Consider the following 27,981-nt stretch of genomic DNA (forward strand, 5'->3'; position numbering starts at 1 on the left):
TGTATCAATATAAAATTTAGCTAAAAAGCCACGACTATTCAAAAGTATTAACTACTAAAATTCTGTAACCGCCAAGCCACAGAAAGAGGGTGTCTGTCACTTGTGGACTGCGGAAAATCTGGCAACACTATTCCAATTTTCACATTTGTTTGTCAGTCAAGTCAAAAAACTATGATGGTGTAGACAAAAATGAAGCTTGAGTTTTCTATCTATTGTAACATTTGTGCTTTGTGAAAAATGAACTCGTATTCTATACAACTAAGTTTTAATCTTTAGTGTTCGTAAAGTGAATTAAACTGCGCCAAGCCTTTCAAAGGTATCAAAAAATGCTATCATTTGCCGCGCATTCTACTTTCTCAAATGCATGTGTTTATCTTTTCTAGTTACTTGTGTGTAAAAACTATTTCAGCTAGTAATAACGCTAATTGCAATCATCTTAATCTCTTGTGTTGTTCATTTCAATCAAGTGCTATGCTATATAGGTACGGGTGTATGTTATGTGGCATAGGTACGTAAACGTTTGCGACCTAAAATCAAGCTTTAAATACTATGATTTTGTTTAACGAATAATCAATTATTATCTTATACTACGGTTTTCCTATTTAAAACATATATTTTATTTTCAGGTTTGTTTTCCACATAAATTGTTGAAGTGGTAATTTTTTTATATCAAATATGGTAAGCTTGATATGACTTTATTTAGTTTGTATTTCTTTATTTTGGTAAATATTACTATATTTTATTGATGTCGCGTTTGCTTTTCCATTTTTACAGCAGGGGGACGATCCTCCTTTTTTACCAGTGGGAACTGATGTCAGTGCTAAATATAAAGGAGCTTTCTGTGAAGCAAAAATTAAGAAAGTTGTTCGCAACATCAAATGTAAGGTAAGACCAAAAGATAAATTTACTATTTATGTTAAATATCTCATCATAGAGTAAGTACAAGATTAACTAACTAGTTACTTCTACTTACAAAAAGACATCTTACTGATAATGTCATACAGCAAATAGAAAAATGGTCAAACTTTATTAAATTTCCTAATGATTTTCATAAATTTTATTAACAACTGCAAAAACCACATATAAAATCTATGCTATATTAATTTCTATGGACATGTTTATTTTACAAAAAAAAATCTATGAAGCTTAATGCTCTTAAACGAAACAGTTCTCAAATGAATTTTTAAGTGAACCTTGATTACTAATTGTTTTAATATTTTCACAATTCACAGGTTACTCTAAAAGCAGGTGGGGGTACAATCACAGTGAATGATGATGTAATCAAGGGCACACTGAGGGTTGGCAGCACTGTGGAAGTCAAGCAAGACCCTAAAAAGGATGCCATGGAAGCTGTCATTGCTAAAATACAGGACTGCAGCCAGTATACTGTTGGTGAGTAAAAGTCTACATATAACACAAAATTCAACATTCTTAAGTCCAATCTTGTCAATCCAATGTTGGTCAAAGACCATCCCCATTTCAGATGGTATTCTTGTAACCTAACATTTAAAACCAACTTATAGTCAACTAAATGGTTCAGTGTTATACACCAATTCCACATACATATTACTAGCTTATACTTGCCACTGCATTCAATAAACTCTAAATTTTGCAGTTAAAGATATCTTGCAATCTTCAGAATCCAATCCATATCTATGGCAAGTTTAAAGAAATCAAAAAAAAAAATATATGTGTATTTATGCTCCATTCCTCCAATAAATTGCACAATATGCCTTCTTCTTAATTTAATTGCAAGTTTTTGTCACTGGACTTAAGTAGGGCATCCTCTATTATTTGCTGGTATGATTTTCGCATTTGCATTGAAAACAATAAATTCAGTTATAATATTTAATGAATCTGCATCATTATTTGCATCTGAAAAAGCATGTAAAAAATTATAAACATATTGTTTTAGTCTGTATTAAAATGCTGGACAAGTAAACTTATTAAATTAAATATTTTTAGTGTTCGATGACGGCGACATAACGACACTCCGACGGTCGGCCCTCTGCCTGAAGAGTGGGCGGCATTTCAATGAAAGTGAGACCTTGGACCAGTTGCCGTTGACTCACCCTGAGCACTTCTCAACTCCCGTCATTGCTGGCCGCCGTGGCAGAAGGGGTAGGGCTCAGTGAGTATTTATATGTTTTGATATTTTGAGATACTTTCACAAACAATCAAATTGTTTTACTGAAATTAAATAGTAACTTCACTCTTTTACATACATACATATAATCATGTCTTTGTCCCTTGCGGGGTAGACATAGCCAACAGCCTTGAAAAGACTGATAGGCCACGTTCAGCTGTAGTGCTTAATGATAGAAATGAGATTCCAATAGTGAGAGGTTGCTAACCCATCGCCTAAAATAAGAATTCCAAGTTTATAAGCCTATCCCTCTGTCGCCTTGTACGACATCCATGGGAACAAGATGGAGTGGTTCTATTCTTTTTTTATTGGTGACAGGAACCACACGGCACTCTTTTACTCTTTTATACTAGTAAATGCATGTTATGTATTGAGAGATAGACTTTTACCATTTTTGTATCGTCATACTCATTGCTCTGTTTGTTACCTTAGCTTGCTTCAGAGTCTGGAGACAATTACATAAACTATTTTGTTAATTAAACCCGCGAATGAACTTACTATTAAACTACTATTGAGCGAGATACCATTTAATGTACCTGTAATAACATACATACATATAGTCACGTCGATTTCCCTTGTGGGGTTCACATAGCAAACAGTTTTGAAAAGACTAAAAGACGGAATTGAGATTCAAATAGTAACAGTTGCTAGCCCATCACAAGAATCCGAAGTTCATAAACCTATCCCTTAGTCGCCCTTTACGACATCCGTTGGAAAGTGCCGGAAAGCAAACGGACGCCATCAGTGTAACTCACTGCGTTTCCAGGTCAGACGAGAGCGACGGCTCCGGTCCGAGCACGCGGCGCGTGAAGGAGAGCAGCGCCGAGCGCGAGCCGCACGTGGGCCGCGTGGTGCTGGTGGAGGCGGCGGGCGGCACGGAGCGGCGCCGCGCGCAGCCGCCCGCCTTCCCCGCGCTGGTGGTGGCGCCCACCGCGCAGATCAAGGTCAAGGAGGACTACCTCGTGCGCTCCTTCAAGGACGGACGATAGTGAGTGTCGCAGCTAGCTGGTATTACATAAGGCCGGTTGCAACTAGCTTTTGTCCCTGCTTGGTTATTATGGAAATTAACTTAATGGAGTCGATCAGTTCTAGGAATTCCAAAGACACACCGTAATAGAAAATAATACGCAGATAAATATAATAACATTCACAGTTCAACATCACCTTCCTTAGGTTAGTTCCTAGTTGCATCTTCGCCTGTGGCCCAAGGATCATAATTAACAACTAAATAGCTTTTATTTTGATGTTGTATAATTTAAACTAATGGTGAACATTCAATAAAATTTAAAATCGCCTATTCCATTCCAGCTACACAGTGCCCAAGAAAGAGGCCCGTGAGTTTCGTAAAGGTACGCCATTGGAATGGGCGGGCGTAGAGGCGGCCCTGCAGTACCTCAACCAGGGTGTGCTGCCGCCGCATTGGGATCGCGACGCGTTGTTCAACGAGTCTAAAAATACGTCGGACGATGTAAGTTAGTTATTGAAAACTAGCTTTTAGTGCTTTAAAGCTTACTTAGTTAAAATTTCCTTGTTAAGTTGAAAATGCTTTTTTCTGATAAGAGCTAGGGTTCGCCTTAACTATCACATGAAACTTAAACTGTTTCATGTGTTAAGTTAGCAGATCCCCAAGCGTAAACAGTGAGGATGCCATCGATAACTCGCAGAGATGCCAGTTATTTGTTTTTGGTGCGTGTAATTAGCAATTGAGTGCTGTCCCATAATTTATTCATTTATTCTCAGAGTTCAGACGACGAGCCACGTGAAGAAAAGGACCATTTCGTTGCACAACTGTACAAGTTCATGGACGACAGGGGCACGCCGCTAAACAGGAACCCGACCATCGCCAACCGAGATATCGACTTGTACAGATTATTTAGAGTAAATATTACTTTTGTTCTTATTACGTCTTGTTGATAATTGACCGAGAGGGAGCGAAGCGAGTGAAGATTACCAATCAACTTGAGGCGAAAACACTCTTTTTGTATCTATGTTTGTAACGCGATAACTTTCGCATCTGATTGAATTTTTTATGTTCATATGACAACAAAAACGGTAAAGTGTTTTTTGAGATATTCACAAACAAAAAACCTTGGGAACACTCCCAAAGTTTAAGTTCACGTCGAACGACGAGTTAGTTATATTCTAATTGTGTTTGCTTCTTTCGTGTGAAGTTGGTACCTTGGATTTGCTGTCTCTTAATTGTTTTTATTTGTGGAGTCTTTCCATTAGAGATTCAGGTCAGCAATAAGCAAGAACTCTGACATCCTGATGAAAAGATGACTCATCATCAAAAGATGTGATTAACTCCTGCACTTTCTGTTTAATATTTTTCTAAATATTCTTTGTCAGGTGGTGCAAAAACTTGGAGGTTACAACAGGGTAACAAATCAGAATCAATGGAAATCAATTGCTGATAAAATGGGCTTCCATCCTGTTACTACCAACATCACCAATCTTTGTAAACAAGCTTATAAAAAGTAAGTCACATTATCTCTCTCTCTCTCATATCATAGTGAGTATATTCTCAATCTACTGCAAAACTATTTGACCTTTTTTTAAATGGTTTTCTATCACATCCAAAGTTGTGAGAGCTGACATTTCCTCTCAATTTGCAGGCTTGAGGCACATTAGCCTGGTTGAAGAATGTCATTATCTGTCTACATGAGAAACGATATTTATCATAGTCTAAATAGTTTATGTCAAAAGAAATATCCTCATGGGATTATTAAAAGTTTTCACCAAATAGGCTATTAGTCCCCGTCGGGCCAGCAGCCTCATGAAACACCTCTTTTGTGGTTAAGCGCGACACGTCCTCGTAGCCGTTGTGATCATTACCTTGTGAGTTTTCTACCATGTGTGGACCTAGCTATTGCCTATGTCATCATCTATCTGGAGGCCAAGTTGAATTGAATACGCTGAAAGCCACGTTTTCCTCTTATATCTACTATCTACTCTACATACTATCTGTTAACCGCGGATCTGCAATTCTTACAGGTTCCTGCACAGCTTCGAGGACTTCTACCGCAAGCTGGGGGTGACGCTGGTGGCGCATCCTCGCGGGAACCGCACCCCGCCCGCCGGCCGCTCGCTCATCCGCGACCGCGACAAGCAGCCGCCCACCACGCCCACCGGCCTGGTCAGTCACTGTCAGCTTGTCCGCCAGCCTGGCTCTGTATATACACAGCTCGAGAGTTCTACCGCCAGCTGGGGGTGACCGCGACTTGTTTTTAAATACGTCTCGTGAATGGTTCCCTAGTTCCTTTTAAATGTTATTTATTAATATATTAATTTTTACTTTATTAATATTTACAGCGCAGCAAAGATAAAGATTCAGACAAAAGTGAAACGGAGAAGAGTGATAAGAGTGAGAAGGAAGATAAAGTGGAAAGGGCAGATAAAAAGGAGAAGCCCCGAGCCAGCGACGGTGAGGACAGTGCTGACAATCAACCTTTGATCGTCACTACGCCCAAGTAAGTCATTTGGACCAGACAGAAACTGTTCTCCCAAACTTTAAAAGCGTTTTTACAAAATACGACATAATTATTCTATACTAGAGGCCGCCCGCGACTTCGTCCGCATGGAAACCCTATCAATCCCGCGGGAAATCTGGGATAAAAAGTAGCCTATGTGTTATTCTGGGTCTTCAGCTACCTACATACCAAATTTTATGGTAATCGGTTCAGTAGTTTTTGCGTGAAAGAGTAACAAACATCCATACAAACTTTCGCCTTTATAATAGTAGTAGGATTAATTAATGTCTGGTCTGTGGGTTTATCGTACCAAAAGATTGCTGGATGCCATTCGTACCCAGTATAATAATATTTTTAGAATGCTGCTGAGACTCCCTCGATTTGGTAGTACTTCTGAAATGCTTGCTCAGATAGTAACGGATGGATTTCATGCCATAAAAAAATGGCATGTTTGCTAAGGCGAGTAGCATCAAGCCATAATAGCATCCTAAAAATTGTAGCTATCTGCTACAGTTATCGCCCTGGAAGCTAGCGAATAGAAGCCAAGGCCAATAATGCGGTACCTTGTACAGGAGACCATGCCGATAGCAATATATTGCCAAATATGAAGCAGAGTTTCCGCAGCACCTGCGAATCTAATATATCATCTTTACTTTGGTATTTGTTTGATTCTAATGAAAGTAAGTTGCAACATAACAATCAATCTTTAAATTTCATTTAACTTTTTTTGTTTGTCTTTTAGAGTCGATAAAGAAAAAGAAAAGGAAAAGGACAAAGAGAAAGAAAAAGAAAAGGACAAAGAAAAAGAAATTGAAAAAGATAAAGAGAAGGAGAAAGAGAAAGAAAAGGAAAAATTAAAAGAGAAGGAAAAGGAGAAAGACAAAGAAAAGGAAAAAGAGAAGGAAAGGGACAAAGAAAAAGAAAAGGAAAAAGAAAAAGAGAAAGACAAGGAGAAGGAGAAAGAAAAGGAGAAGAGTTCCACGTCGGCGAGTACTAGTGACGAAAAACATGTACCGAAGCCCCGCTCGTTGTCAAAAAATCGTAACGTCCTGCCGCTCAAACCTGATTCTCATGAAAAGAGGACACCTAAAAGACGGCCTTTATCTTCTAAGAGTAAGTTTTTCTATTAGGCTTTTATCATGGGTATATTTCTTAAGGTCAAGACTATATCTTAGCCAATTTTGATTGCTTTTAGTTTATCACTATGTTTGCTAGTTTATGATAATAAAATCCGTTGTATAGAATAGACGACTTGCACCAACCATTAATCTTGGAGGTGCAATTTGTTGCCGCAAATTTAAAGGCATTTACTTGTTATAGAACCTGCAAGGGGCTGCTAAAAATTACCTCTCAATTAAATACATACATTCTTTATCCCATTATGGGATGACATTGTCAACAGTTTCGAAAACCACGTTCTACTGGATGGCTTAATTAATAATCATAATTTGTTTAGGTATTAGCACAAGCGCGAATACATCGCGCGCCTCCCGTCGTCCTCATGTCTCAACTGACAGCGATAGTTCCGGCAGGGCGTCCAGGTAATAAAAAAAATATGTATTTGTTGTAGCAATGGCTCAAGTTCTTTTATATAATATATTTTCTCGTGGGATAAACCTCTAGAACACGCATAAAATTAATGCTTCTATAATTATAATGGTCTGTGCAAAGGATTCTCTAATGCTAAATCATATTCATATGTAGCCTTAGGCTTCTTCAAAGAGAGGATTCATAGAAATTTGTTCTGTTCTTTATATAAAAATGCTGTGTCTGGTAGTTAAAACCGCCTTGTAACCTTGTCAGTTCCAAGATCTCTTATAATTTTACCCGCATTCCCTTGAAATGACCTTGTGAAGGTATGTGAGCAGATGCGGCCCCACCAAGAAGATGCAGTGCCGTCGTAGCCAAAGCGCGAATTCCGCGAGCAGCGGCAACACCATAGCGTCCAACAGCAGCAAGCGACCGCGCAAGAGGAAGACTACTGAGTGAGTCAATACTGCTTTCTTTAATTACCTCATTTTTGCTCTGCTCTTTTGTCTTATGATATCAGATTCAATTACATGTGTGATATTACTTCGGTTTTATACCTCGATTTATATATCTGATGCTGTATCTCACCTTAATTAACCTATAGGCTGAACTTAAAGACAATGCGTTGAAATTAAATTTTACTTGATTGTATATGTATATGCTTTTGTTTACTTGATTGTATATGTATATGCTTTTGTTTACTTGATTGTATATGTATATGCTTTTGTTTACTTGATTGTATAAGTATTGTAAAATAAAGTACCTCTATTTTCTCTATGTGTTAATCTCGGAAAGTAGTGGATGGTTGTTGCAGTTTGAAATGTTAAAAAGAGGATTTTCTGAGGAATGCTACCGCTAATGTCGCTAGTATGCATTAAACTTTTAAAAACATGCGCGCGACAGGCCAATCGTTGATATTGTATATATTATTTATCTTTTTTCAAATACAAGAATTTTCAGTTTAAATAAATATGAATAATTAAATTATAGAAGAATAACCTGTATAATGTAACAAAAAAGAATTTGTTATAGACCATCGAGCGAGCCCACGCGGACCGGTAATCCTAACGCTAAGGCGCAAGTGGGCGACAAGCTAAAAGTGTATTACGGACCTACCCAATCTGAATCTAAGGTGAGACTCATCATTACATTTTTGTGAATGCTATTATATTTTATTGTAACCGATAATTACCAGTCATTGCTATTTTCACGGTTATCTAGATACATTTACCATAGAGTTTACATATCCCATAAAAACATCTCTGTCCCCGATACCTACAACTTTCAAGGTAAAACGGAATAAGCATTACTTGAGCATGTCTCAAGACGTCATTTATAGCTTACTATCAGGCATGGTGAGATCAAATTCACTCATATGTTCAATAAAAAAACCACTGAGCAAGTAATAAATCTAATAAATCAGTAATTAATACTATATAAATCAGGTGACATACGAGGCGAAGGTGATAGAGATATCGTCTGAAGGCATGCTCCGAGTGCACTACACCGGCTGGAACACGCGCTACGACGAGTGGATCAAGCCGCAACGCATCGCGCTCAACGTGACGCAACATGAGGCGCGCAACAAGAAGGTATGTTGTGCAACTTGGATAACAAAGGTAGCTCACTGTTATACCAATGGCTAATATAAATATTAAAACCACTACTAATATTCACGCCTGGTTATGAAACAAGAAAAATATTCCATTTTCCAAATCTATATTTTAAGACTAAGAGTTAAAATTTTTGGCGAAGTAACATAATTTTAATTTTTGTTTTCAGAATCCAAATATAACTAGACGTGCCAGATCCAAGAGAATAGAAGGTATATATCACGAAATATAGATAAATATTTCTGACTTCATTAATTTCAATAGGATACATGATTACTTCATATTTGGTTTGTTTAGGGAAACCTGTCTCCGAATCATCAGCGCGGTCGGATAGTGATAGTGATTCTGATAGCGACGAAGATGTCAAGAGGCCACCCAAGAAGTTATCCATTGATGACAAAGGCAACACAAAGAGTAAGTATCTATTTGTAAACACGTGGTAAATAAAACTCATTATCCATTTAAATGTTGCATACAAATGCCGGAAAAGGTAAATAACGCGTGAAATTAAAATATTACATTAGGTAGTTTTCAATCTTTTTATAATTTATAACAATATGACATTGCAGCGCCATCAAGATCCAAAGACGCGAAATCCAGTGACAGCAGCAGTTCGAGCAAACCTCGGAAGCGCCCCGTGCGGACGGTGTCCACGCCCTCCGCCGTCTCCCCGGCCAAGAAACCCCGCCCCAACATCCCAGGGCACCAGGGGCGGGACTATGACCTCAACGAAATACGATCAGAGCTCAAGGGTCTACACACTGTCAAGCAAGAACCGGAAGAGAGCAAACAAGAAGTGCAGGAAAAGACGAGGGATACCGTCTCGCCGCCTCAGGCACCTCCGCCGGTGATCACCTCCCCGCCTCAGCCAGATAACAAAGCGGAAGATGTCTACGAGTTCAAAGAACCCGAACCGTTCGAATTAGAATTACACGATGAAAAGAAAAAGAGAACGCATCGCATCTTTGATGATATTTCACCCAGTAAATACACATCGACTTTATCAAAATCGTTGAGCGAAGAAATTTCTGAAGACCCGTTGAGAATACGACCATCTACTTTAAGATCGCCGTCTTTGTCGCCGTTTAGAGATTTCGGCACTACTCGTGATCCTCCAGGAAGACAAAGTCCCGAGGAAGATTCTAAAGACGATCTGTTCTCGCTAGATGACGACTCATTCCCTGGAGAAAGCAGTTCTGGTCCGATCTTTGAAGGTTTTACGCCAGCTAAAAATCAAGAAACATATTCTAAAAAGAGCAAAGTTTCCAAACTACGGCAACTAATAGAAGATTCACCAGATAGTCGAGCTGATGATGAACAATCATCTGAAGATGAGCCTGAAGATATTGTTACGAAAGAAGAGGAAAGAGAACCCACTCCGGTGATTTGTAATATAGAGCCGGCTAAGACTCCGGAACCACCTCCAAAGGAAGAAGTCAAAGAACCAGTGATTGAAGTCAAGCTTGAAGTCGAAAAGACTAAGACAGAAGAAGCCAAATCGCCGGCAAAGACTGTGACTCCAGAACCGTCCAAAACCCCACCGTTGCAAAGGAAACTCGAATTACCTAGCACCAGTATTAAACCTGTCGCTCCCAGTCCCCCAATAGTTACTGTTACAGAACCTCCCAAACAGGAAATTAAAAAAGAAAAAGAGGAAGACAAAGTTGCGTCGATACCCCTTCCTGCGGCTGAACCCGTAGCCAAACTGCAAAGCGTTCTTAGAGTCAGCATAGAAAAAATGGATCCTGAACCAGCACCACCAAAAATTGAAGCTCCCTCTAGTCCTTTAGTAGACACAGAGGAAGATAAGTCCGAACCAGATAGTCCCGCACGCATGGACGTATTACCCGAGCCACCGCCAGGTTTCCTTCTACAGTCTGAAGGGCCGAAGATTGCTGAGAAACTTCTAAAAGCTATCAATAGTGCCAAACGGTTATCTATGACGCCGTCACCTGTGGAAGAACGTCCTTTAACTCCCAAGAAAGATGCGCTAAAACTGAACAAGCCTGAAGGCAAGCTGTCTCCTGTAGTGCCCGAGTTGAAAACGATTAAACTTGAGCCGAACAGACCTTTATCGAAAACCGAGCCAATCAGGAAGTTCAGTCCGATCAGTGATACGATATTTGGGGAGCCGTCGAATTTGACGGACGCTAAACGTGATACTCCTGAAGTGAAAAAAGTTAAGCCTAAAGAAGCTACACCGCCGCGGTTGCAGAGTCCTTTGAGTATTTTGGAGCGGCGGAAGAGTGTTGCGGACTTGCCGCTAGCCCCAGGAAAGAACAATAAGGTGTTAAGTGATACCATTCAGAAACTATCGAGCCAAATCAATCAATCTGCCGCCGCAGCTGCCATTCCGCTCCCGACATTCAAGCCTGAAGATAAGAGCGAATCGAGCGATTCTGATGAGTCTGAAAGGAGGTATGTACTTGCTTTTTATGTAAATAATAATAAAATAATATGAAATGAGATTAAGTACTTTGTAGCACTACACTATTTATCGTTCAATTTAATAAAATTAAATTATCAGCTTATCTAGGCAGTCAATCTAATTTTTATATCTCTTCAATCAATTGGTTGCATTAACGATATTATCAATACACAGAATGATGATAATCGAGAAACTGTCAACTGAAGACTGGGGCAGCGGTGGGAATCCCGAACCAGCCCGGGCGGTCGGCAACCTGGCGGCGAGCCCCCCCGCGGCGCCGGCGGTGGCGGGGCTCAGCTCGCTGGCGCGCGGCATCCACGCCGGGAAGAGTCCGGGCGAGTGGAGCGCGGGGGAGTCGCTGCTCATGCTGGAGGACGCCTGCAAGAACGAGAGGAAACATAGTAAGTGTATTTTGTTATTGTTATAATATTATAACAAAATACACTATTGGATTAATATCCAAAAAAAAATCTACCTTTTTTATACTAGATAATTGTAATTTGTACATTGTTTATTTTTGAGTAGTTTTATTATTACGGATGATTCAGATATTGTCTTTATCAGGCGTCATCTCAGGCGCGATTTTTGTGGCAATTTTAATTTCACTTAGAAAGTGGCGCGCCGCTCTATTATGAAGCGTCTCTTATAAATTACATACAGTAAAGAAAGACTAGCAGAAATGCGCATTTTGGTTTCACCTTAACAATATTTTTGACTTTTCAGGTGCGAGCGTAGTAGTAGCCGGCAGCGGCCTAGTCGCTAGCGGCAGTGGCGTCACAGCTACCACTGCTGTAGCCGCCGAAGAGGACAGCAACATGTCGCTGTTGCTATGCGAGGAGACCATTCCCGGTTCCCCCGCGCCCGACGCTGAGCCGCCGCCTAGACAGAGACTACTACTGCCGTTCGCGTGTGCCCCGCCGCATCATACACAACACAAAGGTAGATATATCTTGCGGTAAAACTAATAGACCCCAACATGTTGCTTCGTGTAATTCAGGAGACAGCTACCGTTGCTAAGCGAGGCCATCCCCGGCTCGCACCGAGCTCCCGCCTGTTCCCATTGTTAAATTCCACATTACTCACCCCTATTCAGTAAGGGGTTTAGGTTTCGTATAAAATCAAACTTATTCAATGTTGTATTATGTTATTGTTGTTTAGATGAGCGGCGTGGCGAAGCCCCAGCAGTTCCTCGCGCAGAACCCGCAGAGAACAAGCAGCCCGCTGCGGAACCCCACCCGGGGCCAGCCTGGCCTCGGAGACACCCGCTGCTGGACAACACGCCGCCCACCACCCCCGACAGCAGCCTCGATATGTCCCCGCACAGGTACACTACACCAGCCTGGCCTCGGAGACACCCGCTGCTGGACAACACGCCGCCCACCACCCCCGACAGCAGCCTCGACATGTCCCCGCACAGGTACACTACACCAGCCTGGCCTCGGAGACACCCGCTGCTGGACAACACGCCGCCCACCACCCCCGACAGCAGCCTCGACATGTCCCCGCACAGGTACACTACACCAGCCTGGCCTCGGAGACACCCGCTGCTGGACAACACGCCGCCCACCACCTCCGGAGTCTATTCACTAAGCTTGATAAGGGATATTTATTATCTTATTAATGTTCATGGACTATCTGTCGATGAAAGAGTAAAATTGCATCTTTTTGTTGGTGAATAGGGAAGAAAATTTCATTCTGAAAGAGATGAAAATGAAAATATATTAATATTTTTCACTATGTCCTATTTCAGAGAACGTCGAATATCAGAACGTGATAGTCCGATGGAACGCAAAGATGATGACGACGAGAGCCCTCCCAATGATTCTCCGCCAGTGGATATGGAGAAACCACTTGGTGAGTGAAAATTACAATATTTATAAGAAGTTATTTTCTTGTCTTATCCATATTTCAATACTTATATTATAAAGAGAGAAGATTTTTGATTCGGCTTGAAATTTTTCACTCATAACATGCGCTACTTTTTTCCTGAAAATTTTCACAAAGCAAAGCCCTATGCGATAGTTTGTTATGAGATTGAAGTATGCGTACAATACTGTGTCACTTCTTTGGTTTGTGTATCGATCTTGTAATATATAATTCTTTTGTCCACTGCATTTAGCATCCACTTCGATTCGTGTCATTGAAGTATATTCAATCACAAGACGGCGCTATATTGAACACTTATATTGCGAGTACACAAGGTTCATGTTCGGGGATATAGCGCGTAGGCCATTGTGTGCACTTTATCTCACCACGTACTATAATACTCTGTTTGGTGTGTTGGTTAGACTGGTAGAGAATACCATTTGGTATTAAGTTCGCCTTTTGTGAACTTTGTGTAAAAGTTTTAAATTAACAAATAAGCAAAGCAAGTTTCAGACGGCAAAAAAAATACCTTACATCTTTTCAAAAAGATATTTTAATTTTGTTTTGGGTTGATTTCCCAAGTTTGTTATATTATCGTGGGTTAAAACCATATAAATGAGTGACTAATTGCAGGTGGTCGTTCCCGCAAAGCGTCGGAGAGTTCGGGCGTGGGCGCCAGTAGCGCCACCCGCGGCCGCGGCCGGAGGCGCCGCGACACCGACACCGCCGCCTCGGAACATAACGCCTCGCACAAGTACAACTTCTATGTAGAACTCGGTGAGCTATTATACTACATCATCAATGCATATACATCCTCCTATTGTTAGTACCGGTTACCAGCCCCCTTTATTCAAGAACGTTAACAATATACGATAACGATAACATCAAAGTTGTGATATGAGTGAGGGAAGATTAAGTGAGTAAGGTATTTACAAGAAGCTAACTGACCTTCGCAACCTTTGCAGGGGAACCCTGTTTATCTTTTCAGTGGATACCTTCTGTGCTAAAGTTGACATAAAATACATACGATAAGATGCTTTACATCAAAATGACCGTGAATTTGCTTGTTTTGGCGTATTTATACAAGATTTTCTATTTATTTCGACGTTTCGTATTTCAGACCCGAATTGGGACAGTCAGATGCGAATCAGCGTTCTAACGACGCGGCTGGCGGATCTCCGCAAGGCGTACCACTCGGTGAAGGCGGAACTTGCGGCCATTGACCGCCGCCGCAAGAAACTAAGGCGAAAGGAGCGAGAGGGTAGGATTTTTTACAATCTTTCGTTCTACTGGGAATATCGGGAAAACCTTTCTTACCGTTCCCCCTTCCTGTAAAGCAATATAGGTACTTTGTATATTATAAACAAGTTATAACCTATATCTTACATACAAAATTCTCGTGTCACAATGTTCGTTCCCGTACTCCTCCGAAACGGACTGACCGATTGTCATGAAATATTGTGAGCATATTGAGTAGGTCTGAGAATCAGCCAACATCTATTTTTTATACATACTTCATTCATAGGGGTATGAAATTGTTTTTTTAAACTAGAAATTACTTGAAAATTATTTTGTTTAAGTTATTATATATATATATATGTATGTAATATATATATATATATTCAAAAATTCAAATTCAAAATTTTTATTCATTACTATAGGATACTATATATCGCTAAATAATTGTCAAAACGTATGGTTTAACGACATTGGTTGACGTCAAATAAATTACTTAAAAACTAAGTTTACTGCCGCTTCCAAGGCGTCAGTGCAGAAGAAGCGGTAACAAACTGCACTGCAGCATTTTCTTCAACAACGTCAACTTCACAATATTATATTATAATAACATATAATAACTTATAACATAACAAATTATAAACCAGCATGGTATATTCTGTTGCTTCTTAATATTTAGCTACTCAACTATGTTGCTTTACAGCCTTTTGGCACAGATATCTAGCGTTTTCACCAATTTATAATTGGTCCTTTCTTCCTAAGATTTCTAACTTACCAAAATTTCATGTTATTGAAACTTATTTTCTTTCCAGCTGTAAAGGCTGCCAAGGCGGCGTGCTCATGATGAAGGCTGTAGTAAGGGGCTGACGATCTCTGGAGCCATGTCTATTCGTTTTAGCATAGACAACACAGAAAGAGGCTCCGTTCTCAATGTGATAATGTGTGGAGTAATTTGACGAAACTTTGTGCGAAAAACATGCTGGATAGTCGGCTAGTTGCGATTTTATGCGAGAAAACACGTAGTTGTATGTAAAATGTTGCAATAGTTTAGTGAATGTCACGAGCATCAACTTTTTGATCTTTAATAATCTAGTTTTTAAGAATTTTATTGGATAAAATTTTATACATTTCGTATAATTGTTTCTTAAAATGTATTTTTTTCTAATCTAATTCAGCTTCTCATATTTAATTTGCTTTTATTATGTGAGTAGAATTATGATCGCATTGTATATTTGCAGTTAAAATTAATGAGCTTGATTGTAATACATGATGTATTTTATGTAAAATATGCGTATCTGCATCGCATAATAAACAATAGCAGTGACGCGCATTATGTCAAAGACTGAAATTTGGAAATGATACCAGATAATGTCTACAATATTATTTATTTCCGAAAGTATATGTAATGTGACACAGATATTATTGAAATAAACTCCATGGATCACAAAGTTGTTTCATTTGATCACACACCTTCAGGAAACAACGAAGTTCAAAGATGCATTCAAATCCGTGTACTTTATATACATGTAAATTTATCGTACTTATCCGCCGAGAAACCTGTGCAAGTTCTCTCTTTTTAGTAAATTAATAGGTAGTTTATTTACTACAATTCTAAAATAAATGAAATTTTACCACATAATGTGAAAAAAAGAATGTCGACATAACTGTAGTACAATCTTGGAGAAACGAAAGGTTTTGAAAGAATAGCAACTAATTTATTAAGAAGTAAATTAGGTAGTTTATTAACCGCAAGTCTTTTAAAATAAATGAAATTTTACCACATAATGTAAAAAAATAATGTCGACATAACTAGTACAATCTTGGAGAAACGAAAGGCTTTGAAAGAATAGCAGCTAATTTATTAAGAAGTTAATTAGAGCGTCCGTTGAGAAAACGTCAACTAATAAATAAACGCTGCTCAGAAATAAAATCATTTTGGGGCGTGTCGCTAGTAATAATTAGGCGGATACTGCGGCCAGGGGTGGGGATGGTGCTGGTAGGGGCCGGGCGGCTGCTGGTAGCCCCACGGCGGCTGGTAGGGCTGCGCGTACGACTGCTCGTACTGCGACTGCGCCGGCGCAGACTGCTGGTAGTAGTTGGTGTTGTTCGTCGTTGGCGCCGCAGCGGCTGGAAGCGCAGCCTCTTTCTTCTTCGCGGGCTCCGCCGTGGGACTGATTTGGAAAGAAAAAATTACTTTATTTTTAAGAAAGTTTAATAAAATAGATGGCTAAACAAAATACATAACTTAGAAATATATTCAATACAGCGTCATTGCTTTTTTCGACCACCAACGCTTTAATATTTCTCAGTTTCGGCCTTATCTATACTAATAACATGATTTAGATTAGTATAGATAAGGATAAGTTTGTAACTTTTATTTTATAAATGCTAAATCTTCAGATATAAAATAATAAAAGCCGCGCCAGTTTTAAGTCTAAAGTGGTCCTGTTGTTTCTGTCTCCGTCATGAGAGAGTAAATAATCTCTGTGTAATCCTGCTGCAATTTTAGTATAGTGTATAGGTATGTATATAATGAGTACAGTTTTATAGTGTATATGGTAAAGAATGTATGTTTATTATACATTTATTATTACTCACACAAAGGTTTTCTGTTTAACCCAATGGTAGACTGTTAGATAACACTATTAGCTCAAGTCTGCCTATTATGCTTTACAAATTTTAATTGTTACAATAAAGAATAAATAAAAAAAAATGGTAAGTTTGTTATAGGTTCATGAACGTACGTCAATTGAAAATCAAGTCACCCTTCGTACAACTATATGTCGCGGCAATAGAAGCGAATATGCAGTGTTTTTGGATAGGCTTGGCATTCGAGTGTACTAAATGTCATATAGTATACGAACGCGGGCGGCGGCGGCGGGTCGTGCTTGTCCTTGCGCGCGCGCTTGCGCAGGTGCTTGGCGAGCGCGCGCGCGTGCAGCTGCGCGCGGCGCGCGTGCGGCGCCGCGCCCAGCTCCTCCGCCAGCTCGCGGCGGCGCCACGCCATGGCCGCGCTCGCCTCGGGGTCGGCGCCCTCTTGCTGCTCGTACGATTGGACTAGCTCTGAAAGATACGTACGCCGTGACTACTTCAATCATGTCAAATGTTTATAATCTACTTCATTTGTGATATAGAAGCATTTTTCGTCCATCCTTTCTTCTACGTATACACACTTTTTGTCGGTAAAGGATTAAAAAAAATTTCATATTTATGTAAGATTAAAAACTATCATCTACTTTCAAAATACTATGTACAAAAACCATAGTAAATGCAAAGATTTTTCGAAACATTACTACACTTACCTTCCAAGACCTCATACGGCGTTCCTGGCGTATGCATAGCTAAATCGAGCCTCTGCAAATGTAGTCTTTGGTTCAAAGGATCCTTAGTTATAGCTTCGTCTAAAGCCTTCCTGGCCGCTGGCGGGTCCTGTCGCACGTGGAAAAGAAACCGCGCGTATTTGATGGCGAGCGCGGATGCAACCGCATTGTTCTTGGCGGCCGCGATGTAGTTTTCGTACAGTTGCGAACATTTGTCGAAGTCGCCGCGACGTCGTTCTAGATTCACGCGTCTAAGGATTAAAAAAAGGAAATTTATTGTATTAAGCTGTGTTCTAGCTAAGGTCTAATAACTTTTTATTTTAATTATACCGATTTCCTTATTCACTTTATCGATTTTCATATTCTGTGGAAAATATCTACCTAAATCACTACCGTCCTGAAGTCTTAACTACTTCGTTATATTAACGTGTTTTAAGTAAGCCCAGGTTAGGCAAAATAACCGAGGATCGATCGAGAGTTTTCCCCGTGATGATCGAAATAAATTCATGTTAATTCTTAGATATTTTCCTATATTTCTAGTAATATTCAAATGACTATACCTGTATTGTATGTGCACCAGATTAGGGCAGACCTTCTCAATGCGGTCTAGTATCTCAGCGGCCTTGGCAGGGTTGCCCTGTGCCTCCTCAAAATGTGCCCAATGCAGATGAAGCTCCGGCTTGTCTAAGTGATGGACAGTACACGCCCGCTCAAGTACTTCTCTCTCTATGGCAATTAGCTCAGGATTTGAGTCTAATCGCTCTTCTAGGAATTTGATTAGCTGTTGGGAAGAACAAATACAATTATACACCCAGACTTAGGAAATTTTATGTATTGGTGAATAACTTTAGTCTGGCATGAGGCTCGAACCCACGTAACACGTCTCCGCCTAATTATAAAGGCAAGGAAAACTATCTATTTGTAATTTTTAGACGATGGGCTAACAGCTAGCCCCTATCTCTGAATCTCACATCTTTCATTAAGCCATACAGCTAAATAAGGCCTTTAAGTCTTGCGACTCTTGGCTTTGTCTATCTTGTAGGGAATAAAACGTGATATTATGTTTTTAAGTTCAATAAACTAGTAAAGTGTCACACATACCCTCATCCAGAACTCTTCATAGAGCGCGCATGCGATGAGGCACCTTTCGTGTAGTACTAACGCCCGTTTGAGCGAGCCGTGCTGCTTCTCCCACTCGAGGTACGCTTTCCAGTTCTTCAACTGGCAGCGCTCCAGCGGTTTCACGTGGAAGTACGGACGCTTTATCTGAATTTATTAAAGTAAATGAGTTATGAAAGAAAATACTGGATAAACAAAGAACTCCATATGATTGAAGAAGAAAAAAAAAACATTACACAGAAGAAATCGTTAATCTTTTAATCGTATTGTCTATCAACTCAAAGCGTGAACGTGTTTCGCAAACATTTATCATAATGCCAAAAAATGACACCCATAAAAAAAATCTTTACTCCATATATAATCAACTTTCTTCTTGTAGGTGTTGGGCTAGGATTTAAATCTCTATTTGAATCTCAATTCCATTATTAAGCTTTCAAGTCAATCATCATATCAATTTGAAAGTAGCATTTCAGTCTTTTGAAAACTGTTGGCTCATAGACGTGATTATGTATGACATTTATGTATGTGTTTACCCCTTCTTCAAACGTCCACCGAGCTGCGACCTGTTCGCCAGTAGTCTTGTGTACTTTCCTTCGCGCGGCGATGATGCGCTCCTTAATGGCTTGAGCTTCTTCTTCTGAAGCCTAGACACGAAATAGAAAAAGTAAATAAATTAAGGAATTATATTTAACATGTAAATAAAAATGGAACGGCTATTGGGCAGTGCAATAAGTTTCGCTTGAAGTGAGCTGACGGTCAGTCAGTCGTTGAACCGTGAAGAGATCACAAACATCACTACTGTACCAAAAGTTTGCGACATAATTTGCGCGCGCTTGTAATCCAATTCGGAATTTATTATACAGTATGTGTACCGTGTGGTTTCCGGCACTTTAGAAAAGAATTACTCCATTTATTTGTCTAAGGCGACAAAGGGATAAGCTTATAATATATGTTTGGGATTTCTTTTGTAGGCGATGGGCTAGCAACCTATCACTATTTTAATCTCAATTTCATCATGAAGCCATACAGCTGAACGTGGCCTTTGTCTTTTCGAAACTGTTGGCTCTGTCTTGCCCACAAGGGATATAGACGTCACAGTACGTATGGTTGGCAACGTCACAAGTCACAACAGCCAATAACGGGACGCTATAACCAATAACAGCGAAGAGTCTAAATAGCAATAAAGATTTCACGGATTGGAGTATATATACGAGGGCGACACTGAACGTTTTTAGAACTGGCCATTTGTTATTTATATGTATAATAAAAAAAAATGAATTCTGATTTCAAAAATGGAACTCTTTAGCAATAATAATGAGTAAAAATTTCATTTAATTGTCATTATTTTTACAATTTGGCGGCAAAGTGAAAAAAATTAGTGCAAAAAATATTTTTGGCACGAATTTAAATTTAATAAATTCATATGAATTAACGCGAGAAAATTTTCGAGCAATGATTTTTTATGACTTTCGATGTGATAACTGTGATGATGATGATAACTAAACAAGAAAGTTACAATAGACTTCGATTGCCCTTTCATAATGAAGCCCCATCTCGTGCCACTGTTTACAAGTGGTTCAATGAATTTAAGCGTGGTCGGTCTAATCTCACCGAAGATCTGCGCGAGGGACGGCCTTCTACGGCGACGACTGAAGAAAACATCAGTGTTGTGCGGCGTATGATAGAGGCTGACAAAAGAGTTACCTATCAGCAGATTCGGACAAGTCTAGGCATTGGGTATGAGCCAAATCCATAAAATCGTCCATAAACATTTAGAGGTCAGGAAGCTTTGTGCCCGGTGGATACCCCATAATTTGACTGAGGCCCAAAAACTCCGTCGTGTTAATTGGTGCCGTGATATGATTGAAAAATTTAACGGAGGTGACTCAAATGCCGTATTCGACATACTTACGGGTGACGAAAGCTGGATTTATTGTTATGATCCAGAAACTAAAAGGCAGTCGGCCCAGTGGGAGTTTCCGTTCGAGGAGTTGCCCACAAAAGTGAAGAGAGGTCGAAGTGTGGGAAAAAAGATGGTGGCTTCGTTCTTCGGAAGGACAGGCCATTACGCAACAATTGTTTTAGAGGATCAAAAAACAGTTAATGCAGAATGGTACACCAATATTTGTTTGCCATATGTCTTTGAAAAAGTTCGGGAGAAACGACCTCGCAGCAGAATCCTCCTTCATCACGACAACGCCTCGGCGCACACCGCCAGGCGAACCATCGACGTTTTAGAGACATCAAATGTGGAATTACTGGGTCACCCGCCATACAGCCCCGACCTTGCACCTTGTGATTTCTATTTATTCCCCAAAATAAAAGAAAAACTTTGCGGTAAACGTTTTGTGAACGCTGAGGAAGCAGTCACTGCGTTTGAAAGGCCCGTCGAAGAGACACCTAAGGAAGAGTAGGCAAGGTGCTTCTCCCAATGGTTCCATCGGATGCAGCGATGTATTGACGTAAAGGGACACTATTTTGAAAAGATATAATAAAACTAATATTATAGTAGAATGCTCAGTTTTTAATCTTCTAAAAACTTTCAGTTTGATCCTCGTACAACCTCCGACACAACATCGTCGGAGCCGCGGTTTCTCAGGCATAACCTAGCCTGGAGAAAGAGTAATTTAGCCTTATTAACTATGAGTCATGACAATGTGAGTTCGAGAAGGATCAGGACGCGGTGGCGCACTCACCACGTGGTCGGTGGGCTCGTCCTCGCCGGGCGGCAGGTCCAGCTGCGGCGGCGCGCCCGCGGCGGCGCGCACGTCGGCGCGCAGCCGCACCAGCTCCGCGCGGCTCACGGCGCCCGCCACCGGCTCCGACATCACGTGCTCCTGGAAGCTGCGCGCGCACCACTCGGGCTTTACATTCATGTTTCATATCGATGGTAGAACATTACATTATTCAATGGTTGACGGGAAGGGATCCCTAAATGAGATAAGTCCGCCTTTGTGTATATTTTTGTGTTCTTTAGTATGTACAATAAAGATATTAGAAACACTTTCGAAAATAAATTTCTAATATGGTGGGCTCGGGAATGGCTGTGCCGTCTCGCCTTGATTGGTGTATGAGAGGTGGCCCGGGTGTCTCCTGAGCCGTGTGTACTAGATCACGTACAATACAACCACGTCTTTATCCTTACAATGTAGAATGAAAGGCTACGTTCAGCTTACAAATTACTACTTAGTTAATTCAAAACCTTGTTTATTTATCACTGTCTCAAATTTTGGTCTAATTAACAAAAAATATGCTTTCAAAGTTCACTTTCTACGAGCACTAAGACTTAGATAATGCTTATATCAAAAGCCGCTTGACTAATACCGAAAACGTGTTTCGCCCGAGGTCTAAAAATATTTATGGATTTAACATCAATGGTTAAAAAAAAAATGTAAATTACATACTTGTCGAAATGCGACGTGTATCCTAAAGTAGGCGTGGCCAACAAACGATCGTAAATGTTGGTGACGTTCAGCGCTGACCCGTTCTCCGCTTCCCACTTGATGTAGGACTCCCACAGGCGATCCGAGCGGAACTCCAAACCGCACGCATCTGAAATAGTACATGGAACTTGATATCCTAGAAAAAAGAATCGTGGAATTGCCTTGTTAATTTGCGTAGAAGAGAAAACGAATTTTTTTCCTAATTATATGGCTTTTATTATTTTCTTGCTTTTAAATTTGTATTTAGTCCTTGAGTTTTCCAGTACCACTCCGTTGGTTCTTATATACATTTTAGAAATACACTGGAACTGATTCAGTAGCTTAAATTAGATTGTATAAGATGTGTTGGTCTGCGTTATTTTTTTCCAAATCCAAAGAAATGTAGGATTTTGAATCCACAATCTGTCGCATTAATTGTCATGGTATAAACAGATTTATGAATTCAACAGATAACATGAAGGAACAGGTACTTGTATCTAAATAACACATGTTGACTTATCAAAATAAAGCTTTATTTATTACAATTGGCTAGTAAAAACACTACATATAGTAAATAATTCATTTCATATTTGTAAAATATGTGATAATTAACTTGAATATAATCTTACCAATAGCTCGTTCATATTGCGATCGTATAAACGCGTGGTCTTCAGTTCTGGTTGCCTTTATATGATTCAGATAATGTATCCACAGGTCAACCGATAGAGGTATAGCTTTGAGACCTCTTTCCAAAACCTGAAATGCAATAAAAGCGTCAATATTGCTCCAAGGGCGTTGAAGCATTGTCGCAGACGCGACAATACTATGAAGCAAGGGAATAATAAATAGCATTTGTCTCAAGTAATTCAGAATAAGCGAGGGACTGCGCGCAGCCCCTCGCCCACTATAATATAAAATGTTTGTCGACATATTACACCTGTGACATTGCCGCGCCGCGCCGCTCGTCTTCGCTTCCTCCTCCGTGCTAACGCCAAGTTATGGCTAAAACGAAGCATCCTCGCTCCATATCACAAGTATTCATTAAATCTTAAATATCCACCAATCAAATGTACGTACTTAAATAACATACATGGTAAAGAATTACAATACGTCATGCGTGTACATAGTAAAGTAAATAAATGCATTCAAATACAAAGTATACACCACAAACAATAAACCACTAGAGATATTAATGTGATGGTAAGAGAGCTCTCCGGAGCGAGCGGACGACTTTGCCTTACGATCGGGGCCCTCGAAGCGCTGTTGGGAAAAAAAATAATTGCAAAATACCAGTTATGACTAAAGAAATTAAATAAGTGTTAAGACATATTGAAATATATCTCATGTTTCAGTACTTTCAATATACCAACTCACCAAGTTACGTAAAATTGTATGGATATAAAAGCAGCATCACTCACCTCGAGGCACTTCTTTTTACTTCCTTTGCGTTTTTCATAATCGGCGTACTTGCGCCAGTAGCCGTAGCAATACGGGTAGTGCGACAGAAACGCGTCGTACGCTTCTCGCGCCGCTTCCACGTCGCTCTGTCAGAAAAAGCACAAGTGTCACAAAATATTCAATATCTGTTAGTTATTATCTTACACTTTGTTTTATAATCAGTTGGCCCTTGCCAATCGACATGATTAGTTCAGTTCCCATTGCTTCATAAAGCAATAAGATTAGCAAAATAATTTCATCATAAAAGGGACTAATAATAAGGACAGTGTTAATTAACAGTACTATTTAACAGTCAACAATAATTACCATAACTGATGGCAATAAATAAAACAATATAAATCGCAACTAAATATGAGACGAACCTCTTGGTCGACATATTGCAACAGATAAGTCCAGCCGGTGAAGTCAGTGGGGTCGTCGTTGACCACCTTCCAGTACTTGTCGAGCTCCGGAAGCGCTTTCTTCTTAGGTTTCTCATCAGTCGATGCTCTCTTCTCGGCTGGAATTGGTTTACTTTCACCATTCTGTCATAAACAAACAACATAATGAGATGTACATATTAATATGTTTTTCAGATGTCTACCATTTTTTAAGGAATTTCAGGCAATCATCTCACACTCAAATTTCAGTTTTCTACAGTCAATAGTTCCAAATGCAAGTTATCTGTTCAGTAGTTTTGTGATGTCGTGCCGCCGTGGTAACAGTGACGATGTGTATTCGTCCACGTTTTAGATTTTAGAGATTTATATTTGTAAATTGACGTCTGGTAAAAATGTTGCAGTGTAGTTTGTTCCACCGCTTCTTCAACAAATGCACCTTGGAAGCAGTAGTATATATATTTAGATTTAAGTAATATGACGTCAATAAGTTATACCATCCAATTTTGAAAATAGACCTATTCTATTCATCCCCGCCTTCCTCCTCACTTATCTTTATCCCAATAATAAACATTACCGATTTGCATTTTCTGTTTAGATGAAGATTTTAAACCTATTTAAATAACATTACTTACTTTGGCTACTGCTTGTTTCTTGTTAGCAGACTCTGTCTCTGAAGTCGGGGATCCCGGATCGTACCCGTCGCCGGCCTCGTCAGGCTTTCGTTTGCGGGTTTCTTTACCTTCCTTCTTGGACGATGGTAGTTCGTCTTCCGACACCACCTTCGAAGCAAATAACATATGTATTGCAATAGAATGGTTTACAAGCATTTGCACTATTTGTTTTAAACTATGCTGCATTCTCACTTATTATAACTAGGCTGATCCAATATCGGCCTTTTGTCTCCTACATCTCTTTTGTTTAAACTAACCAACTTAGCTTATTTTCAACCAGTTTAATCAAGAGAAACATCTGAAAGCCGACACCATGCACCAAATCAAAACAAACGAGTCTGTAACTGAGAACACAAAAGATTAGCTCTCAATCACGTCGCTTAGCCGAAACCCCTGTTTTCTCACTCGGATTCAGTATTCACAGCCACTCAAAGCAATGAAACAATCTTTTTGAAGTGGGTGAAATTTATTTAGTGGCGTTATAAACTTTAAGTGGTTCAACACCACTAAAAGTTCCCACAAAAATGATATAAACTCAAGCCAGGACACATGAGTTGGTGGGAAATTCGTAAGACTGTCATCCAATATCAGCATAAAAATCTCTCCACAAGTAACATGTCAGTTCCATTGTCCCTTATATACAAGTTTTCACTTGTCAGAGTGCAACCAATTTTTTTTTTTAATATAAGTCGACTTACTTCAGTGTCAGCCGGCAGTTCAGCTGGCTTAGGTCCTGGCAGCTCATCATCAGAAACGTTTTCCGCATCCTTTACGCTAGGCTTCTGCACTTCTGGAAGTTCATCCTCAGAAACCACTTCAGTTTCCTCAGCTCCACCGACCTAAAGAAATAGAATTGATAACTGCATGACATAACATGTTTTAAAATCAAATAATTTTCTTCAAAGTAGAAAACTAAATAATAATTTACAAACAAGTAGCTATGCCAATTATTTGTCTAAGTTAATCAGTAAAGTGAGAAATTTAACAAGTAAGTAATCAGAATGATCTAATCTTATGATACATTTCTTTGTATCATAAAATTAGATCATCACTCTCAAGTTAATAACAAAACATAAAATAAAAGTTGTAAAAGCCCTAGGCTTTTAAATAGCTTAATGAAGTGAAATAAGTTAAAACAATAAACACATGATGATACTCTAAACTATATAATCTATGTACCTTAGGGGTGTCACTGTCTGTGACATTTGCATCAGAAGTGGGATGTTTGGGAGCTGCCATTTTGGCCTTTATTACATTTACATCAGAAGTGGACTCCGAGACATTTTCCTGAGCCAGGACCTCTTTGGGGGCATCTATATGGGCCTCTGTCATATTCACATTGGCTGTAACTTCTTTGTGAGTCTCAACATTACTCTCTATGACGTTTACATCAACAGGGAACTCACTGGGAGTATCCATTTTGGTATCAGTGATATTTACAACACCAGCAATTTCTTCAACACTGTCTGATACCTTAACATGCATATCAGCCAATGTTTTTGTATTATTAACAACCTGAAAAATATATAGTGTGGAGTTATTTATGAAGAAGCACTGAGTAAGGGCTCTAACAATTTCATTGAAATTTGAATTATAGGTGCTTAGAACTTATCCCTTATGGGGAAGACAGAGCCAACAATCTCTTAAAGACCAAGAGGAGGAATTCAGCTCTATGGCTAAATGATGGCTAGTAAATAATATGTATAACCTCAGTATTTACTTTCTGTTCTTCTCCTGCCTTTTGATAGTCTGTGGTCATCTCTTCATCTGTCTGTGCATTTATTTCCTGTAAATGTTTTTTTATTAGTTTGGTGCATCGGTGGTTTGAACTGTTTAAGGTGCATAACTAAAAATCCTACCTCAACTATGTAGCAATGACTTTTTTCTGAGTTATGTACATTAGTTTGAGTGCTTACTGATGCTCAGATGGTGAAGGAAAATATCATCATCATGAGTCAACATCAGGAGATGTTGAGCAGAGGTAGCAGATGTTAGGTGGGAGTTGCTTCATGTAAATACCAGTCTCACAGGATAGATGTAATTACTTTAAAATGTGAGAAATCAACTAATTTAAAAACATGTATATCAGTAAGAAATCTTGTGAATGAATGTGGACTTACATTAAGTAATTCTGAAGTTTCTTTAAGTCTTGGGAAACTTTTATATCTACTCCTTTTAAATTACATTTATCAATAAGTATGATACCTTGTCCATTAAACTACCAGATATTATAAAATGTTCACAGTTAGGTATAAGAGGTTTATTGAAAATCTTAACAGTAGATATGAGTAGACAAAACATAGATAATAAAAATATATTAAGGTCCAAGACAATAACACATCATAGCTAAACTCACAATCTGTGTGGTTTGTACATAATCACATAGTTTTTTTTTTCTTCCTAATGGGTAGACAAAGCCAACAGTCTTGAAAAGACTGTAAAGCTTAATGATTGTCCATATTTTTATTTATTTATTTAAGGCTTTGCTGGTGGCTTTATTGTCATAATCAAATGTAGGTTGCTGAGCAGCACAATGCAATATGTAATAACTTACATTTTCAATGTTATCCATGTCCATATTCAAATTCTGACTATTACTAACATCACCATTGTTGTCTGAAGCTTCTTTATAGTCATTGTCACTAAGAAGTCTTTCTCCGTCCAGAGAATCGCTAGGAAAGGTCACTGCGTTGTCGCCGACATCAAAATTATCAGCGTTAAAGCCTGTCGTGTTATTCTCTAAATAGTCCCCCACACTACTTGCAGACAACTCGACTGCATTTAGAAAAGCTTGGTTTGACGCCGACGATTCGTCTACAGCCACGGCGTCCACACTGTCAAACTCGCCTTCCGTCAGCAAGTGGGAAAGCCCATTTGAGTTTTCATTGATGAGTGGCCCTTCATCGGTATCCATTGGACCATCCGACAGGCATTTCTGTAATTTATGGGCAGGGTGAATTGAGAACGGATACCCCAACCCTAACGAAATGTAAAAATGAACATAACCTAAAGCATCTTACTTACTTGCAAATCCGAACTAGATTCGTCGTCCATATTATTATCCTTAATGGATACTCTTTCTTCTAATTTAAAAGGTAGAGTATTATTAACATCAAATTAACACTGCTCACCAATTTCGTAACAACTTCCCAAAATTTTTACAACAATCCACAGGAATCGTCAATCAAGCGGATCACAGATACTTAATTTAAAATGTCTGTCTATGCGGATTGCGGACAATTAAGGAGTAATGTTACCATGCGCGCCAACAAATAAACATAAATAGTGTTGCCAGAACAATATTATGTTGCGGGAAATATCT

The 27,981-nt window shown here is 39.4% G+C and overlaps 2 protein-coding genes across 5 annotated transcripts; one reads left to right on the forward strand and one right to left on the reverse strand.

Moving 5' to 3' along the window:
• The first annotated feature begins 159 nt into the window (after nucleotides 1-159).
• On the forward strand, nucleotides 160-15,737 carry LOC106143513 (AT-rich interactive domain-containing protein 4B). 3 transcript variants are annotated; one of them, XM_060949077.1, is made up of 26 exons: nucleotides 160-316; nucleotides 627-678; nucleotides 775-885; nucleotides 1,233-1,392; nucleotides 1,966-2,131; nucleotides 2,913-3,134; nucleotides 3,455-3,614; nucleotides 3,887-4,024; nucleotides 4,496-4,623; nucleotides 5,141-5,282; nucleotides 5,459-5,616; nucleotides 6,359-6,729; nucleotides 7,073-7,157; nucleotides 7,473-7,601; nucleotides 8,179-8,278; nucleotides 8,592-8,738; nucleotides 8,929-8,971; nucleotides 9,057-9,173; nucleotides 9,329-11,177; nucleotides 11,362-11,588; nucleotides 11,911-12,126; nucleotides 12,346-12,511; nucleotides 12,938-13,041; nucleotides 13,687-13,830; nucleotides 14,174-14,314; nucleotides 15,102-15,737. In XM_060949077.1, the coding sequence occupies exons 2-26, from the start codon at nucleotides 676-678 to the stop codon at nucleotides 15,131-15,133; spliced, it is 5,259 nt and encodes a 1,752-aa protein (XP_060805060.1). In that variant the 5' UTR covers nucleotides 160-316; nucleotides 627-675; the 3' UTR covers nucleotides 15,134-15,737. The 3 variants fall into 3 exon arrangements, with proteins under 3 accessions (XP_060805060.1, XP_060805062.1, XP_060805061.1); XM_060949079.1 differs by having other exon boundaries at nucleotides 7,485-7,601; XM_060949078.1 differs by lacking the exon at nucleotides 160-316 and adding an exon at nucleotides 349-508.
• Nucleotides 15,659-27,907, reverse strand: LOC106129986 (pre-mRNA-processing factor 39). Of its 2 annotated transcripts, none has more exons than XM_060949081.1 (17): nucleotides 27,684-27,907; nucleotides 27,214-27,594; nucleotides 26,380-26,445; nucleotides 25,839-26,174; nucleotides 25,358-25,498; nucleotides 24,621-24,767; nucleotides 23,971-24,132; nucleotides 23,569-23,694; nucleotides 22,780-22,906; nucleotides 22,133-22,280; nucleotides 21,425-21,572; nucleotides 19,262-19,372; nucleotides 18,711-18,875; nucleotides 18,170-18,390; nucleotides 17,592-17,860; nucleotides 17,154-17,352; nucleotides 15,659-16,460 (listed from the first exon to the last, which is right to left on the reverse strand). In XM_060949081.1, exons 1-17 carry the CDS (start codon nucleotides 27,711-27,713, stop codon nucleotides 16,238-16,240), a joined length of 3,000 nt encoding a protein of 999 aa, XP_060805064.1. In that variant the 5' UTR covers nucleotides 27,714-27,907; the 3' UTR covers nucleotides 15,659-16,237. The 2 variants fall into 2 exon arrangements, with proteins under 2 accessions (XP_060805064.1, XP_060805063.1); XM_060949080.1 differs by having other exon boundaries at nucleotides 26,368-26,445; nucleotides 27,684-27,906.
• Between the last annotated feature and the right edge of the window lie 74 nt (nucleotides 27,908-27,981).

The sequence above is a fragment of the Amyelois transitella genome, chromosome 18 (assembly GCF_032362555.1).
Source record: "Amyelois transitella isolate CPQ chromosome 18, ilAmyTran1.1, whole genome shotgun sequence".
Classification (NCBI taxonomy): Eukaryota; Metazoa; Arthropoda; class Insecta; order Lepidoptera; family Pyralidae; genus Amyelois; species Amyelois transitella.

Bases quoted from the DNA above. Each gene is read 5' to 3' on its own strand.
- LOC106129986 (XM_060949080.1), bottom strand. From the start codon at position 27,713: ATGGACGACGAATCTAGTTCGGATTTGCAA. The intron at 18,391-18,710 runs GTATGTGTGACA...TCTTCCCAACAG, and splicing joins ATGAAGAGTTCTGGATGAGG to CTAATCAAATTCCTAGAAGA. The intron at 17,861-18,169 runs GTATAGTCATTT...TTTAATCCTTAG, and splicing joins CTGGTGCACATACAATACAG to ACGCGTGAATCTAGAACGAC.
- LOC106143513 (XM_060949077.1), top strand. The intron at 6,730-7,072 runs GTAAGTTTTTCT...TAATTTGTTTAG, and splicing joins ACGGCCTTTATCTTCTAAGA to GTATTAGCACAAGCGCGAAT. The intron at 7,158-7,472 runs GTAATAAAAAAA...GACCTTGTGAAG, and splicing joins AGTTCCGGCAGGGCGTCCAG to GTATGTGAGCAGATGCGGCC.